The sequence below is a fragment of the Myxine glutinosa genome, chromosome 2 (genome assembly GCF_964187855.1).
Source record: "Myxine glutinosa chromosome 2, kmMyxGlut1.1, whole genome shotgun sequence".
In the NCBI taxonomy this organism is placed as follows: Eukaryota; Metazoa; Chordata; class Myxini; order Myxiniformes; family Myxinidae; genus Myxine; species Myxine glutinosa.
In genome coordinates this window covers 116,735,135-116,752,313 of record NC_136262.1, presented here as the reverse complement: position 1 = coordinate 116,752,313, position 17,179 = coordinate 116,735,135, and the positions used below count along the sequence as shown (strand labels likewise).

The 17,179-nt window shown below is 43.4% G+C and overlaps 1 protein-coding gene across 2 annotated transcripts; it reads right to left on the bottom strand.

Moving 5' to 3' along the window:
* Positions 1-159: 159 nt before the first annotated feature.
* On the bottom strand, positions 160-17,111 carry LOC137421363 (pleckstrin homology domain-containing family B member 2). Of its 2 annotated transcripts, none has more exons than XM_068107354.2 (8): positions 17,053-17,111; positions 13,516-13,558; positions 10,393-10,542; positions 10,164-10,266; positions 6,072-6,111; positions 5,725-5,860; positions 2,041-2,140; positions 160-596 (listed from the first exon to the last, which is right to left on the bottom strand). In XM_068107354.2, exons 2-7 carry the CDS (start codon positions 13,550-13,552, stop codon positions 2,058-2,060), a joined length of 549 nt encoding a protein of 182 aa, XP_067963455.1. In that variant the 5' UTR covers positions 13,553-13,558; positions 17,053-17,111; the 3' UTR covers positions 160-596; positions 2,041-2,057. The 2 variants fall into 2 exon arrangements, with proteins under 2 accessions (XP_067963455.1, XP_067963454.1); XM_068107353.2 differs by having other exon boundaries at positions 17,004-17,060.
* Between the last annotated feature and the right edge of the window lie 68 nt (positions 17,112-17,179).

The window sequence follows — 17,179 nt, the reverse complement described above, 5'->3', positions numbered from 1 at the left end:
CTTAGCCTGAAACGAGTCAAACTCTTCCACAGATTCTCAGCTCTTGCACGAGCCACGGAACACGGGCAGCACGTCCGAGCACAACGCCGAGGGGGACAAACGAAGGGCAACGAGGCCACGCCAGGGACAACACCCACAGTAAGTGTGCTACAAAGCATAAAAAGGCAGAAGGGCAAAGGTTTTATTTAAAGGCAAATAATTATTAAGATTGCAAATCACATGTCCGAGCGGCTGATTGCGAGAGAAAAATATATTATTATTAATATTATTATTATCTATAAATGCAACGTTGCATGTTATAAGTTATGGAAGAGACCGACATACACCAACATGACATCATATAAATTAATATTCTTCGCTGTGCTGTGATCTATGGGTTATTTGCAAGTGGTGTTGGAGGAATGGATGGGGAGGACGAATATTGAGGAAGAAAAGGAGGAGGGTGGGGGGTGCAAATGAAAGTGAAGGGATGAAAGTGAAGGAATAAGAATGACAAAAAAATGAGAGATGAATAGAGTGTAAGGTACACAAGCACGCTGTCCAATAGAAGGGGTGTTCTGCAGAATGAGTCGTTCGTCCACCGAGGATGGATAGACCTACAGAGGGAGACAAACAGGAACACGCAAATTATTTATTTTTTATCATTATTTAAAATAATTACAGTTAAACCAATTTGTACAGCTTTAAATAACCGAACAGTTACAAACAATGCACATATCAGGTTAAAGCTTCAGGATCCACATGATTTTGTAAATATTTTAAAGTGCGTGCGCGTTTGTACGTTATTCTTTCACTGCCGGAACCGTGGCACCGAGAGGCCCCAAATTTTGAGTCTAGGTACTTCAGAATCATGGCGAGGTTTCGGCATTGCCGCCAAGAGCTTAACATCAGCAACGAAAGCTTGAGGAGAATTATGACAACGGATTTGCACATTCGATTGGATAACATGAAAGTTATTAAACTTTTCCCAGGGCCCACTTTTTGGGGTCACCCTGTCGTATCGTTTTCAGATGAGGAAGTTACACCCAAAATGAGAAATGCAAACCCCATAAACCGCTGGCCTCGCGAGGGATTTCCCGAAACTCAACTCTCCTGAAAGAGTAATCCTTGGCATCGATGGGATCATCTCACAAATATACACCCTGCATTCCAAGGACCATGGGCCTAAAACGAGCAAGGTGCAAATCTGCAAGCGTCAGACAAACTGAGGTAACGAGCAATGGGGATGGGGAGACGGATCCCTGTAATCATAATGCAGTGGAAGTGCTAATGGCTGCACACAGTCTGTACGTACACGTTAAGCGATATTCCCATGTAATGTACCATGCAGTCAGTTAATGGGAAACGGGATGAGCCAGCAATAAATACAATGGAGGAAGGACAGCTGTTCAATGATCAGGTTCCACTACCAGTGAAAGTACAGTTGTCATAATCATCATCATAATCATAATTTTGTATGCAGCATGTGGTTTAGGGATTGCATCATTCTTGAGAGTGCGGTTGTGCTGCTCATGTGGTGCCCCCTATAGGTTACACAAGAAACTTGGAATTTGGCCATGGTGCCGGCGATAGCTCATCTACTCTTCGTGAAGGATACCGGGGGATCTTTAACGACCGCCAACTAATGCCGGCAGATGGGGTGCCCGCATCCATCCGAGGGATGGCACGCACAACGCACATTGATGAATCGCTCTACCTGTGAAACACGGTTTGTAGCTGGGTCGGGATTCGAACCCATGCTAGACAGCTTGCAGCCGAGTGCGTGTACCTATAGACTAAGCAATCCATGCCAGCCCAAAGTTGGGATGGGTATGTAGGATTAAAATCCCAAAATAACAAACGGTCATGTTCAATGTGGCCTGGCCTTGATGCCCATTGAACAATTTACTTGGGACTTAAGGATTATCCAGACCAAGGTTGACAACATGAACATAAGATCGCAGGTTCTTCAATTGGACAAGTACAAAAATGCAAATGACCACGAAAACGACGTGGAGGTACCACCGAATAAAGATGTGCTCCTGTGCACGCACAGTTTACCTGCAAGTGTACAGGTGCTAACACCATCCAAAGGGGAAAAAAAACAGAGAGCTCAGGACGGCACCCGTCATAGCACCTGCGAACATCCCCAACGCAGGATCTGCAGCACAAAGACAGCTCTCAGTCGCACACCTGGGTTTTCTGGATAATCCGTTAACGGGCCGACTAGGACGGTCCAATCTCAAGCCGTGTGGATAAGTTCTGTAGACCACGGTCTTAGCAAAACATCTTAACGAGAATTTATGAGCAATTAATTATAATTAATATTATTGTTTCCATAGCACAGCACACCGAAGGTAACGAGTACAGCAAAAACAAGGATATACAAGGAGCGTGCATAGGTACACAGGAAGCCACTTGGACCATCATGCCTGAACTCTATCAACACCACATTAACTCATTTGATCAGGTTATCTAGGTAATTTCACTGGTGGTGGGTAGGGGGGATTGTAGAGTGAGGAATGAATAAACACCGACAACACATTCACCTTTTGATGAGGCCTCATACAGACATCACAATCACCGACTACATAGGCATACAATAACCTATCCAAACCCAAGGTACCTACTATTCCTACCAATATCCATGTATCCTTCTAGATACCTATCAAATTCACATTTAAACCTATCTAACGGTTCTGCTGCCACTGCCTTTCCAGGGAGACCATTCCATGCGTTAACTCGAGAGTTCATACATAGAACACCTTAGTGTTGAGAAAAAGGACTTGAGAAGGGCCTTTTTAACTATTGCTTTGTGTTTCCGAACACGGTCTACGTTTCCTACAAGAAGCTGCGATTTTGTCAGAGTATCGATATTCCCTACACCAAGAGCGTGAGCGGAAAATTTGATTGGTCAAGATGGCGTAGAATGGCGTGATATTTTGTCCAAGTACTGCTAGTTGTTTGAGGTTTTTGGAAGTGCCAAGAAGGTGATTTGTCTTCTACAGTGCTAAAGTATATAATTCAATTGAAATAAAATAAAGATTTTTAAGGTTGTAGAAAAAAACAAAAACTTTTTTTTGGAAATTCACCGCCGTTGATGCAGCGTCTTTTACACCACCCTATCTAACACAGGTAGTTTTTCATGCCTGTTGTTTGTGTCCTTTATGGCGTCATTAAAAACAGAAGGTTTCCTGTTTGGTATGATTTTAAATATTGTTTGATTGCTCGGCAGACAGACAGACAAACAATTGTTTGCCCCACTGTGTGCACGTGTGTGGGATGAGATTCCGTACAATTTGCCAAATTCAGAGCCAACCTACTGCTAAACTGCAGGTTCGTTTTCCGATTTGTATTCCACCTTTTTAGAGGCCATTTTTTCCCGCAAAGCAGGGGTTGGCCTTTTTCGGGCACCGTGGTTGTTGTTGTTTGTCGTTGTTGGTCCCCTTTTTGAAGCAATGTTTTACGGCCGGATGCCCTTCCTGCCGCCAACCCTGTTTGTCGCCTTTTACGACAAACAGGGAATTACCAGTGAACTGGTACTCAATTAGCTGACCTCGGAAGGATGACAGGCTGAGTCAACCCCCCTGGCGTTAATTCGGCGATCGACCGGGATTCGAACCCAGGTTCCTAGGATCCTAAGCCGGCACCCTAGCCGCTAAGCCAACACCAGGCTCTATTCCAGGCAGTATTCAAAATATGAAATTTAATTTAAATGAAATAATTTATCGATCATAGTGTGACCTCTGTAGTCTGTAGACAGACGGAGTAAACAAATCACTTAAACCGTGGGGTAACTACTTTACTGTGCAACAACCGTGCTTTACTACCTTCCTAACTCTCCTCTTCTTCATCCTCAGGCTATGCCCCAGGGCCTATGACTGTTCATTCTACTGAGGAACTCTTCTGCACTCATTTTACCGATACCCTTCATTATCAAAAACATTTCTATATCATGTCCCCTCATAATCACCTCCTTTCTCATGTCTAAAGTCCCGTCTCCTTCAGCCGTTCCTCGTAGCTTAGTCTATGCTAGGCCCGGAATCAATCTAGTCGCTCCATGTTGAATCCTTTTTTGGCAGTTATGTCCTTTCTCAAAATGGACACAATATTCGAGAAAAGGTCTCACTAAATTCCTGTAAAGTGGAAACACAATCTTCTCTTAGCTTCCTGTTTCTTTACTTCCTCCACTCCTACCTGGATATTTTGTAAAAGCCCTTCCTCACCCCTTATATAAATTCTCGAGCCTGTTGACAATTCCCTGGCTGTTCTTGTGTAAATGTTGCAGCAAAATAATTCGTTAATAATCCTGCCATTTCACTTTCGTCTCGAGGCAATCTCCCTGTCTTTTTCCTCAATGGGCCCACACTCATCTTTACTCTTATGAATGCAGGATACAAAATAAATGTACTATACCTATACTGCCCTACTTTGACAAAAGGAAGCAACTGTCATTTTTGTCGAAATTGAGTTATCACTTGTTCTAGGGTATTTGACGTATTTTGAGGTATGCTCTACACGTTCGTACACAAAATAAAGTAACACGACCCTCCATTTCTGAGATATCATTTCTGATATTTGGCATTTCTGCCAAAGAGAGCAGAAAGAAAAACACATTTTCCTCATTTACAAGAAAACTCCTTTCAGGCAGTTGCTTCCTTTTGTCAAAGTAGGGCAGTATAGTACTTGCAGCACAAGGTGAGGTCATCAACAGAAGGCCATTGTTCTAAACACGCTACATGTCATGTACAGTATGATGCGGCATCAGCACTCGTTTGAAGAATTTTCCTTTCGTGTTTTCAGATGCGTTAGACGAGAAGCATACCAGGAATGTCTCGGTTGAAGAGGAAAGTAAGCGTTTGGCGAGTTAGTTGAGCCATTGAAATGTTGTTCCAACATGGGGTTCAGTGCTTTATGTAAATAAAGAAAGTTTACGACAGTCGGTAATGCGAGAGGCCACACCGTTGGCACAAGATACAGTTGAGGAGCGCTCCGCACCCATCAGAATGGTTTGCTTTTGGCAGGATAGAAACCTAAAGGACTGGCTGATGAAAGCATGATTCCTTGCTTTACGACCTGAGACCATCTACTTATTACGTATGCAAATATGGCGTGTTCAGAACAAAGGTGGATTAAAACTAAGCGAATCTGAACGGATGTCGATGGGAGTATGCTCTGGAGTTTTTAGGGGTTTTCTACGTGCAAAAATCTGGCGTCATGAAAGAGCTCGGTGAGAAATGATATAAAGACAACGCATTGATGGCGAGACGATGGAATGAATGATCGTTTTAAGGCCATTTTCCCCGCTAAAGCGGGGGTTAGCCTTGCGGGCCCCATGACAATCATGGTTCCCTGTTTGAGGCAATGTTTTTTATGGCCGGATGCCCTTCCTGACGCCAACCCTCAGTCGCCTCTTACGACACGCAGGGATACGGTGTACCTATTCTAAACCGGGGTACACACCGTGATCATTCATCCCAGCAAGCTGGTACTCAATTTGCTGACCTCGCTAGGATGACAGGCTGAGTCAACCCCCCTGGCGTTAATTCAGCGATCGACCAGGATTCGAACCCAGGATCCTAGGATCCCAAGCCAGCACCCTAACCGCTAAGCCGACGATGGAATAATGAGAAATAATGCATGAAGCAATGTAAACAAGAAAATAAAAACATATTCAGGAGTCAATGTTGTTTTTATGATACATGGAAAATGTACCAAGAGCCAATGAGGAAACTGCGGACATACCTTCATAAGGATATGGATACGGGTAAGGGTGCGGAGGGGGGTAGTGATGGTGAGGATAAGGATAATGGGGATAGGCATAGGGCATTGGTGCTGCCAGTCCCTCTTCATACGGTGGAGGGGCAGCGAGGGCCGACATCTGCACAGGGAGATAGAGAGAGAGAGTTAGACAACCGGACAGCTGATCTGCGTGAGTGAGTGAACACCAGTGTGGGAAGGTGAAGTAGAATGCACACCAGAGTGGGACAGTCAAGGAGAGTGACAAGGTGCAGCTTGGTGACGAGGGTTGTTTGTACATGCGTGATGTTGTATGAATAACGTGCGAAGAGGTGCAACAATGCAGTACTCACCACTGCTGCCGTAGCTTCCCTCAGTGCAAATGTCCAAGCTCTGGAAGAGGAAATGGAGACGGTAAACAAAACAAACCCAAAGCAGTAAACATCAATCATCATGCGCAACTACTCTGCATTTAAAATTTACAACATGGTAAAATTCACAACTCAAGAATGTTTTAATATTAGTTGCAAATAAATAAATACACATGTGAAATTAACAAGCCAACGAGAGCAGGCCTGAGGCCCTGTCTCTGCATGCATTTGCCTTTTGAACCTCCTCTGTTCCTTCTTTGAATCAAAATCATCTGACAAGTTCCCCCACAGTTAAAAACATTTTGATTTCCTTTCCATCAAAATCTTCCAAGCCACACAGAGTTCTACTTCCTATATCGTCAGCACCAAGTGCTCCGTAAAACTACTGAGGTCTCTCCTTTAAAGGTTTCATCGCTTATTGGTGAGTCATCAGTGACAGCGCAACCAACAAGCCTGAAACATATGTACACTACATGGCCAAAAGTATGTGGACACCCGAACATCACACCCATATGTGCTCATCGGACATCTCATTCCAAAATCCTGGGCATTAATATGAAGTTGGTCCTCCCTTTGCTGCTGTAACAGCCTCCACTCTTCTGGGAAGGCTTTCCACTGGATGTTGGAACATTGCTACGGGGATTTGCTTCCATTCAGCCACGAGAGCATTAGTGAGGTCGGGAACTGAAGTTGGGCGATTAGGCCTGGCTCGCAGTCGGCGTTCCAATTCATTCCAAAGGTGTTCGATGGGGTTGAGGTCAGGGCTATGTGCAGGCCAGTCAAGTTCTTCCACACCGATCTTGACAAACCATTTCTGTATGGACCTCGCTTTGTGCATGGAGGCACTGTCATGCTGAAACAGGAAAGGGCCTTCCCCAAACTGTGCCACAAAGTTGGAAGCACACAATCGTCTGGGATGTCATTGCATGCTGTAGCGTTAAGATTTCCCTCACTGGAACTAAGGGGCCGAGCCCGAACCATGAAAAACAGCCCCAGACCATTATTCCTCCTCCACCAAACTTTACATTTGGCGCTATGCATTCGGGCAGGTAGCGTTCTCCTGGCATCCGCCAAACCCAGATTCGTCCATTGGACTGCCGGATGGTGAAGCGCGATTCATCATCCCAGAGAACGCATTTCCACTGCTCTGGCGTCCAATGGCGGCGAGCTTTACACCACTCCAGCCAACGCTCGGCATTGCGCATGGTGATCTAAGGCTTGTGTGCGCTGCTCGGCCATGGAAACCCATTTCATGAAGCTCCCGACAAACAGTTGTGCTGACGTTGCTTCCAGAGGCAGTTTGGAAATCGGTCATGAGTGCTACAACCGAGGACAGACGATTTTTATGCGCTACGCGCTTCAGCACTCGGCAGTTCCGTTCTGTGAGCTTGTGTGGCCTACCACTTTGCGGCTGAGCTGTTGTTGCTCCTAGATGTTTCCACTTCACAATAACAGCACTTACAGTTGACCAGGGCAGGTATAGCAGGGCAGAAATTTGACGGACTGACTTGTTGGAAAGGTGACATCTTATGACGGTGCCACGTTGAAAGTTACAGAGCTCTTCAGTATGGCCGATTCTACTGCCAATGTTTGTCTATGGAGATTGCAAGGCTGTGTGCTCTATTATATATACACCTGTCAGCAATGTGTGTGGCTGAAACAGCCGAATCCACTAGTTAGAAGTGGGTGTCCGCATACTTTTGGCAATGTAGTGTATGTATGTGGATGTTCCCTCTCCAGGGTGGACTGGTAAATAAAATTGGGAATTTAATTCTCTTCCTGGTATTGGCTGCAATACAATCCTACGGAGATGTTGGGGGCTGTAGCTCTGCCAAGATCATGCCCAATAGGCAGGGCCTATGCAACTGTTTAGCCAGAAGAGTCTTAAAAACAAACTAAATATATAAATAGATATTATATAGACGTTTGTTGAACTTGCTCACACAATAGCGTACAAAATTTGAATCTTGTCCACGTTACCACTGTCCTATATCACGTGGCATGTAAACCATGTGCTGTCTTATTGTACGACTTTCAAACTCATCTGCTGTTCCCAAACCTACCAACCAATGTGCATTTTAACCGCAATCATTTCTCCTGCTCCACCGTCTCACGAGCCTCGTGTACACAAACATACAGGAGCATCTTTCCATATTTATATCTCAACAAAAACTCGAACCGCATTCGCTTCCAGGTCCCCTCTCCTAATCACCTGCGTTAACCGAGGTATGAAAATTACAAACCAAGGATCTTGCATTCTGTTCACAAGTAGGCCAGCAAACAACCAATATGGATCTCATGCTAAATGTGATTTGCTCTCCAAGTCATTAGAATATATTTTCCTGATACTTCTGGTCACAAATAATAATAATTTCATCATATTCAGATGTCACTCATAATGGCAATGTTTCCAGTCACCAGAAACAAGTGTATTTTCAAATCGCCATAACAAAGAGCCCACAGGTGGCTACAACCGACTTTGAACATCATTTACAAACACAGGGGTTGGATAAAGTGAGAGTGAAGAGTCTTTTGTGCCGCCGTGGACTCTTATGGTTATAACGGATGGCGAATGGCAATCCCGAGAATTCTGCAAAGCATCGAGTGGAAGCTCCTCTGGAAGGCCTCACATTTGAAAATGGTTGTTGTACACACACAACGGTTGTTGGATCTGCAATTGACTCCAACATTATGCACATTGGTTTGGGATTTCATTAAAATTAATTTTTCATTTTCCAGCATCCAGACATTTGTCGGCCAAGGTGCGCGTTAATACCATGGCCCAAGCTCTACTTTCTATATTTTACAAGCCAAGCGTATCATGAGTTAGTTCATGACAAAATGACCTTCCATGAGCCTCCAGGTCTGTATTCCATAAAACTCCATAGCCTTGTCCACGTTGTCAAGACATTCGTCATGCACATCCACCGCACGACGATACGCTCGCCTTCCCAAAGATTCCGACACCGAACCAGACTCCAAATGTTCAGCACCCAATCATTTGAAGACAGTGAGGATTCAACTTGGTCACATGTAACAGTAACAACAAACAACAACAGGCATTTTAAGGCCGTTTTCCCTGCAAGAGCGGGGGTTAGCCTTGCGGTCCCCATGACAATCTTCTCCAAATTGTCATGGTTCTATTTTTGAGGCAATGTTTTTATGGCCGGATGCCCTTCCTGACGCCAACCCTTTGAGTCGCCCCGGTTTAGAAACCTATTCTAAACCGGGGTACACACCGGTACCCCTCGCAAATGTAACAGTAACCCTTTCAAACCAACAGTAAATGTAACAGTAACCCCTCGCATAATCCGTGCACCCCCACCCAGAGTACAACCAGTAGTTCTCAACTCATTCCGTCCAACGGTTTAGGGGTGCATACAAATCAAGCAAACAAACACACCTCTCAAATTATACATCCTCGTACGATTGTCCATCCTTGGGGCACGTGCCTTGCTGGCAAGGCCGGTATTTATTTCCCATTCCGAGCACCCTCAAAGATTTGGATCCACAGACAATGAAGTAACCAGTCCTTTGATTTCCCATTGCAGTTGCAGAGATCTTCAGCAAATCGCAAGAACATCAGACACGCCAAAGCAGCGCGACCATACATGTACGGCCGATTGGGCCCACACACACACCGAGCGCATTGAGGGCAAACCCTGATCACCTTGTCATAGGAACGGATCACACTCACCTATACTTCACACTCGACAGAACATTATGGTGGATTCGTAACAAGCTCTGTGTTTCGGAAGCACGAGTACAAAGTATCACACGACACAAAAACATGCCTAGGAGAGTGAAGATTCTGTACGCCAAGGAAGTTAGTTCAGTAGCATGACATTGCACATACATAAAACATGAGGAATAATACAAAGACTCCCATTCTAGTCACGAGGCCGTGCAACTCCTCGTGTCCAATCACAAGCTGCAGGTTGAAAATGTTATTAAAACGGACATTTCGAATCAAAGTCGTTAATGGAGCATCACACAGTGAGGAAGAAGAAGCAGACAGAAGTGGTGGAAATAAATAAATTAAAAAAGATAAACAATGACCCAGTAGAAACGTACATGGCATCATCTTCCGTCTCCGCGCACAGATTCACCGACGAGTTGTTTATCAGAAATATGGACAACAGCGATTCTCTTGGCCTGTCTTCTGGTGGATTCAAACCTGACAGAGTAAAAGAAAAGAACGCTTCAAACAAAATTCCTTACATCCAGGACCAAACCACCATTTCAATAACCCTGACCCCAAAGATCCGGTCAAAATCCCTGGTCTCGTCCGCAAAACGCTCACCACAACATTCGACGCCGGTGTGTAGCGTGTGCATGTCCGACAGCAAAAGGGCAAGCTCGAGGTCCGAGCGGCTCGGATCGGTGGAGAAGCAAAGCCGACCGTCGAGGAACAAATCGAACCAAGCTCGCCGCCATCTCCTCAACACCGAGGCTAAAAGGAAAAAGAACAACAACAGAGGGAAAGAGAGCGAGATGGATCAAAGGGAAAAAAACAATTACTTTACAAAAGGGAATCAATCGGCTTTGCAGAAAGAACAATCGATCAAGGACAATTCCTTGGCATTCATAGTATGGCGTTGGCAAGGTTTGGGCAAAGCTGTTACAATTGGATTCATTTTCAGAGACCAAAGGAAAAAACTAACTAGAGATAAATGGATGGCCTGCAGTCGCAAATCAAAACGATTCTCACCTACAGCAAAGTTGAAAGATGACAAAAGGTTCCACCAGGAATGACCTAATGTCAAATTCTGTTTAAAAAACAATCTTCTATTTTGACAGCTGTGACCCCGAGTCCCCACCCACTGGGGTATGAACTGGGGGTCAAACCCAAAAAGTCGTTAATATTTCATGTGGCCCCCAATGTTGATCGCATGTGCAAAGTTTCAGAATGAATGTTTTTCTCGGCTTAGGATACGCGTGTTCTTCCATCAACCCTTCCTTGTTAAATTCCCAAAACCCAGTTTTACTGTCCACCTCCTTCCCAAGGCTGTTCGTTCCCACTCTTCCCTCCACGGCTTCAAGCACCACCACCTCACGTCATCCCTCTTCCAACCTGTAATCTTTTCTACCCCCATTAACCTTACTTACCAACACTCTTACTTGCAGGTTACTGCTTCCTTCACCTCTCATTCATTCCCTTCTAAGCATCCAATGGTTGCCCCACTGTTAGTTCGTTACCTCTTTGTCAACTCACTCTTCCATGAGGGTTGATCTTGCATATAATATTTTTTGCATATATATATATACATATACAGTCAGGTGAAAAAGTAAGTACACCCCATGTAAAGTTTGGACTTTTTCAACATATTTCAACATACAGCTATTTGATCTTCATTTCACCAATATTGATAGATAAGGTGATATAATAAAACAAATATCATGAAACATTTACATTATGTAGTCCATTGTATAATTTAAATAAACATAAATTGCGCATGTGGAAAAAGTAAGTACACCCTTCGCTCTAATCGGTGGTATTGCCCCCTTTGGCAGAAACAACCTCAAGTAGGCGTTTCTTATAACTGTCTACCAGTCTCCGACATCAACTGGGAGAAATTTTTGCCCACTCCTCCATGCAGAATTCTCTCAGCCGTGCGATGTTTGAGGGGTTTCTTGCATGCACAGCTCATTTCAAATCCCCCCACAACTTATCGATGGGGTTTAGATCCGGGCTTTGACTCTTCCATTCCAGAATTTCTTTCTTTTCAGCCATTTCTTGGTGGATTTACTAGTATGTTTAGGGTCATTGTCATGTTGCAAGGTCCACCTTCGGTTGAGCTTCAACTTTCCGACAGATCGCCTCACATTATCCTCAAGCACTCTCTGGTACAATAAGAAGAATTCATAGTGGATTTTATGATGGTGAGCTGCCCAGGCCCTGATGCAGCAAAGCTGCCCCAAACCATAATATTTCCACCACCATGCTTTACAGTTGGTATCAGGTTCTTGTGGTCAAATGCTGTCTTTGGTTTTCGCCAAACATGTCTTCTGGTACTGCGGCCAAATAGCTCTACCTTTGACTCATCTGTCCAGAGCACATTGTTCCAGAAGTGCTGGTCTTTGCCGAGGTGTTAATTGGCAAACTTTAGTCTTGCCCTGATGTTCTTTCTGGAGAGCAAGGTTCTCCTGGCACACCTCCCATGTAGATCAAATTTGTGCAGCCTCTTTCTAATGGTAGACTTGTGCACTTTGACATCAACAGTGACAAGAGCTACCTGTAGGTCCCGTGATGACATTCTGGGGTTCTTAGAGACTTCTTTCAGCACCTTGCGGTCTGCTCTCGGGCTGAACTTGCTGGGGCGGCCTGGCCTGAACAAGTTGGCAGTTGTTTGGAATCTTCTCCACTTGTAGATGATCTTCCGGACAGTCGAATGATTGATTTCAAATTGTCTGGAGATCTTTTTAAATCCCTTCCCAAACTCGTAGGCATCTATAACCTTCTTTCTGAAGGCCTCAGAGAGCTCTTTTGATTGAGGCATGGTGACACCGCACACTTCAACAACAAAGAGCAAACCAAACTAAATGTCTGAGGTTTAAATAAGACAGGTTCCTCCAAGATCCTCTCTAACGATGTTCTAATCATTTGCACCTGAACTGGTGCACCTGATTCTAATTTTAGGTATTTGAAGTAGTGATAAATGTAGGGGTGTACTTACTTTTTCCACATGCGAAATTTGCATTTATGTTTATTTAAATTATACAATGGACTACAAAACGTAAATGTTTCATGATATTTGTTATATTATATCACCTTTATCTATCAATATTGTTGAAATGAAGATCAAATAGCTGTATGTTGAAATATGTTGAAAAAGTCAAAACTTTGCATGGGGTGTACTTACTTTTTCATGTGACTGTATATATTGTATATGTCATGTGTATCTATGTGTCATGGAGGAAGTGACCTCACGTTCGCAGAAGTGCCGTTGCGTTCGTCAGTAAAAGGGAGCACACGCAATGTCAGTGTTGGCACCACTCACCATTTTGTTTCCACTCAGGAAAGGTGAATTTATTCCGTCCAAAACTTTCACTACACACCTGAATTTGGGTTGTTTGCATAACAATTCCGGTTGCTTTCAAAACTATAACGCTAGAGGTGAGATGTTAGTAATTTTTATTTGCAGTAAAAATGCGTATACAGGTGAGTAATTTTACTCAGTCATTTGAAATTCCGTTATCACTTTGTAAAGAAATATATTTCTAAAATAATCATAACTTTTCTTTCTGAAACACAAGTAAATCTACAAGTCTGAGTTTTATTCTTTAACAACCACGATGTGATGAGACGACGCTCTTGGCCACGTCGTTTTGACGGACTTTACACGAGTATTTAGTAAACATAGACATTTGTGACACAGAAAACTCGCCCGAGATGGGAATGAGGGAAGAAAGGAAGAAGGTTTACTTTGTCTATGGAGCCATCCACTCTTCACAAGAGCCATCTCGCCCTAAAAAAGGAAGAGAAAAAACAACAATTAGCATGGGCCAGGTGCCGCAGAACGCAATAGGTAACCCAGCAAGCCGATATCACCTGAAAACTTCAATCAAGCAGATTTCTTATACAGAGCTTGTGCTTTCGAGGCAAAATCTCAAAGCGCTTCCATTGGGTGGATCGTTGGAGTAACGCGTGCCTTCACTGGTGATGGGAATCCTGATGGAAGTTTTATTTGACATTCCATCAACATCATGTCTCTCCATATTTTATGTTCCATCAATATCATGTCTCTCTGTATTTCATATTCCACCCATATAGTCTCTCTGTATTTCATATTCCATCAATATCGTGTCTCTCTGTATTTCATATTCCATCCATATAGTGTCTCTCCATATTTCATATTCCATCAATATCATGACTCTCCATATTTTATAATCCATCCATATCGTGCCTCTCCACATTTGATATTCCATCCATAGTGTCTCTCCATATTTGATATTCCATGTCCATCCATATAGTGTCTCTCCATATTTGATATTCCATGCATATAGTGTCTCTCCATATTTGATATTCCATCCATATCGTGTCTCTCCATATTTGATATTCCATCCATATCGTGTCTCTCCATATTTGATATTCCATCCATATCGTGTCTCCATATTTGATATTCCATCCATATCGTCTCTCCATATTTGACATTCCATCCATATCATGTCTCTCCATACTTGACATTGCATCCATATCATGTCTCTCCATATTTGACATTGCATCAATATCGTCTCTCTATATTTCATATTCCATCAATATCGTGTCTCTCTATATTTCATATTCCATCAATATCGTGTCTCTATATTTCATATTCCATCCATATTGTGTCTCTCTATATTTGATATTCCATCCATATCGTGTCTCTCCATATTTGACATTACATCCATATCATGTCTCTCCATATTTGATATTCCATCAATATCATGTCTCTCTATATTTCATATTCCATCCATATTGTGTCTCTCTATATTTGATATTCCTCCATATCGTGTCTCTCCATATTTGACATTCCATCCATATCGTGTCTCTCCATATTTTATATTCCATCAATATCGTGTCTCTCTATATTTCATATTCCATCCATATTGTGTCTCTCTATATTTGATATTCCATCCATATCGTGTCTCTCTATATTTCATATTCCATCCATATAGTGTATCTCCATATTTGACATTCCATCCATATCGTGGCTCTCCATATTTGACATTGCATCCATATCGTGTCTCTCCATATTTGATATTTCATCCCTATTAATGACTCTCCATGTTTGATATCCCATTCCTATTAATGTCTCTCCACATTTGATATTCCATTCCTGTTAATGTCTCTCCAAAAACATGATCCCGGCTAGTGGTTTCCTCAAAGTGGTTTCCTCTTGGTTTGCAGTGGTTTCCAATGCAGTGGTTTCCAATGCAGTGGTTTCCTCCACAATGCAGTGGTTTCCTCAAAACAATCTCAGGCTCTGGATTCAAATAATTAGGATTCTCTGGAGTGGCAGAGTGAGAACAACCTAAGGTATCATGGGGAGGAGGTGTTGGGAAAACACCACCAGGTATCATAGGGAGGAGGTGTTGGGAGAACACCACCAGGTGTCATGGGGAGGAGGTGTTGGGAAAACACCACCAGGTATCATGGGGAGGTGTTGAAAGAACACCACCAGGTGTCATGGGGTGGAGGTGTTGGGAGAACACCACAAGGTGTCATGAGGAGGCGGGCGTGAACACCACGACAGACGTCACCAAAGCACCACCACCGAACCAGGACATTGTACAATGGTCACATGTTCAGGAGGTGTGTCATGTGAAGATCAACACCGTTTGTACCTCAGTGGCTTCATTAGTGGAACAACAATGGTCAATCACCAGGTGTCACCAAAATTATATCATCAATATTCATACATCTGAAAAAGTAAAATAAACCGAGATAAATATTTTAAATGTTCGACAAGAAAATATGACGGACAAGTTCCAACCAAACATCCAACAAAGCGGAAATAGACACAGGTAAAACAACGAAAATGACGCAGACAAAGCGAGGGACAAACAATGCCAAAAGCTAAAAAGACAAAGAGGGGACAAACAATGCCAAAAGGCAAAACAAAGAGAGGGACAAACAATGCCGAAAGATAACAAGACAAAGAGTGGCACAAACAATGCCGAAAGTTAAGACAAAGAGTGGCACAAACAATGCCGAAAGGTAACAAGACAAAGAGAGGGACAAACAATGCTGAAAGGTAACAAGACAAAGAGAGGGACAAACAATGCTGAAAGGTAACAAGACAAAGAGAGGGACAAACAATGCCGAGAGGTAACAAGACAAAGAGGGGGACAAACAAGACCAAAAGGTAAGACAAAGAGGGGGACAAACAATGCCGAAAGGTAACAAGACAAAGAGAGGGACAAACAATGCCGAAAGGTAAGACAAAGAGAGGGACAAACAATGCTGAAAGGTAAAACAAAGTGAGGGACAAACAATGCTGAAAGGTAACAAGACAAAGAGGGGGACAAACAATGCCAAAAGGTAAGACAAAGAGAGGGACAAACAACGCCAAAAGGTAACAAGACAAAGAGGAGGACAAACAACGCCAAAAGGTAACAAGACAAAGAGGAGGACAAACAATGCCAAAAGGTAACAAGACAAAGAGAGGGACAAACAATGCTGAAAGGTAAGACAAAGAGGGGGACAAACAATGCCAAAAGGTAACAAGACAAAGAGGGGGACAAACAATGCCAAAAGGTAACAAGACAAAGAGAGGGACAAACAATGCTAAAAGTTAAGACAAAGAGAGGGACAAACAATGCCGAAAGGTAACAAGACAAAGAGGGGGACAAACGATGCTGAAAGATAACAAGACAAAGAGAGAAACAAACAATGCCGAAAGGTAAGACAAAGCGAGGGACAAACAATGCCAAACGGTAACAAGACAGAGAGGGACAAACAATGCCGAAAGATAACAAGACAAAGAGGGGAACAAACGATGCTGAAAGATAACAAGACAAAGAGAGAAACAAACAATGCCGAAAGGTAAGACAAAGCGAGGGACAAACAATGCCGAAAAGTAACAAGACAAAGTGAGGGACAAACAATGCCGAAAGGTAACAAGACAAAGAGAGAAACAAACAATGCCGAAAGGTAACAAGACAAAGAGAGCGACAATGCCGAAAGATAACAAGACAAAGAGAGGGACAAATAATGCCGAAAGGTATCAAGACAAAGGACACGCAGAGATTATAATTTTATATTTTGTACACACGGACACCTGAGCTGAGGCGCACACACGAACACAAAGATAAACACACACGAACACCTGAGGCGCACACACGACCACCTGAGGCACACACACACAAACACACACTCGAATGTTAGCAATTATTCACAAGACAAAAATAAAAACACACAAGACACCCAACCTTAAGATGGCTTCACGACAGGTAACCAGCGCCCACGGCTTCTACTCACGTTTGAATACCGCCGCTGTCCTGGAGGCGTCAAACAGTGCAGCTTTCTCACTATCGATGTGCTTCGGGTGCCCTGAGGGTATATGTACTATTGTAAAATGTACTACGTCTCCACACGACGTCTCGAG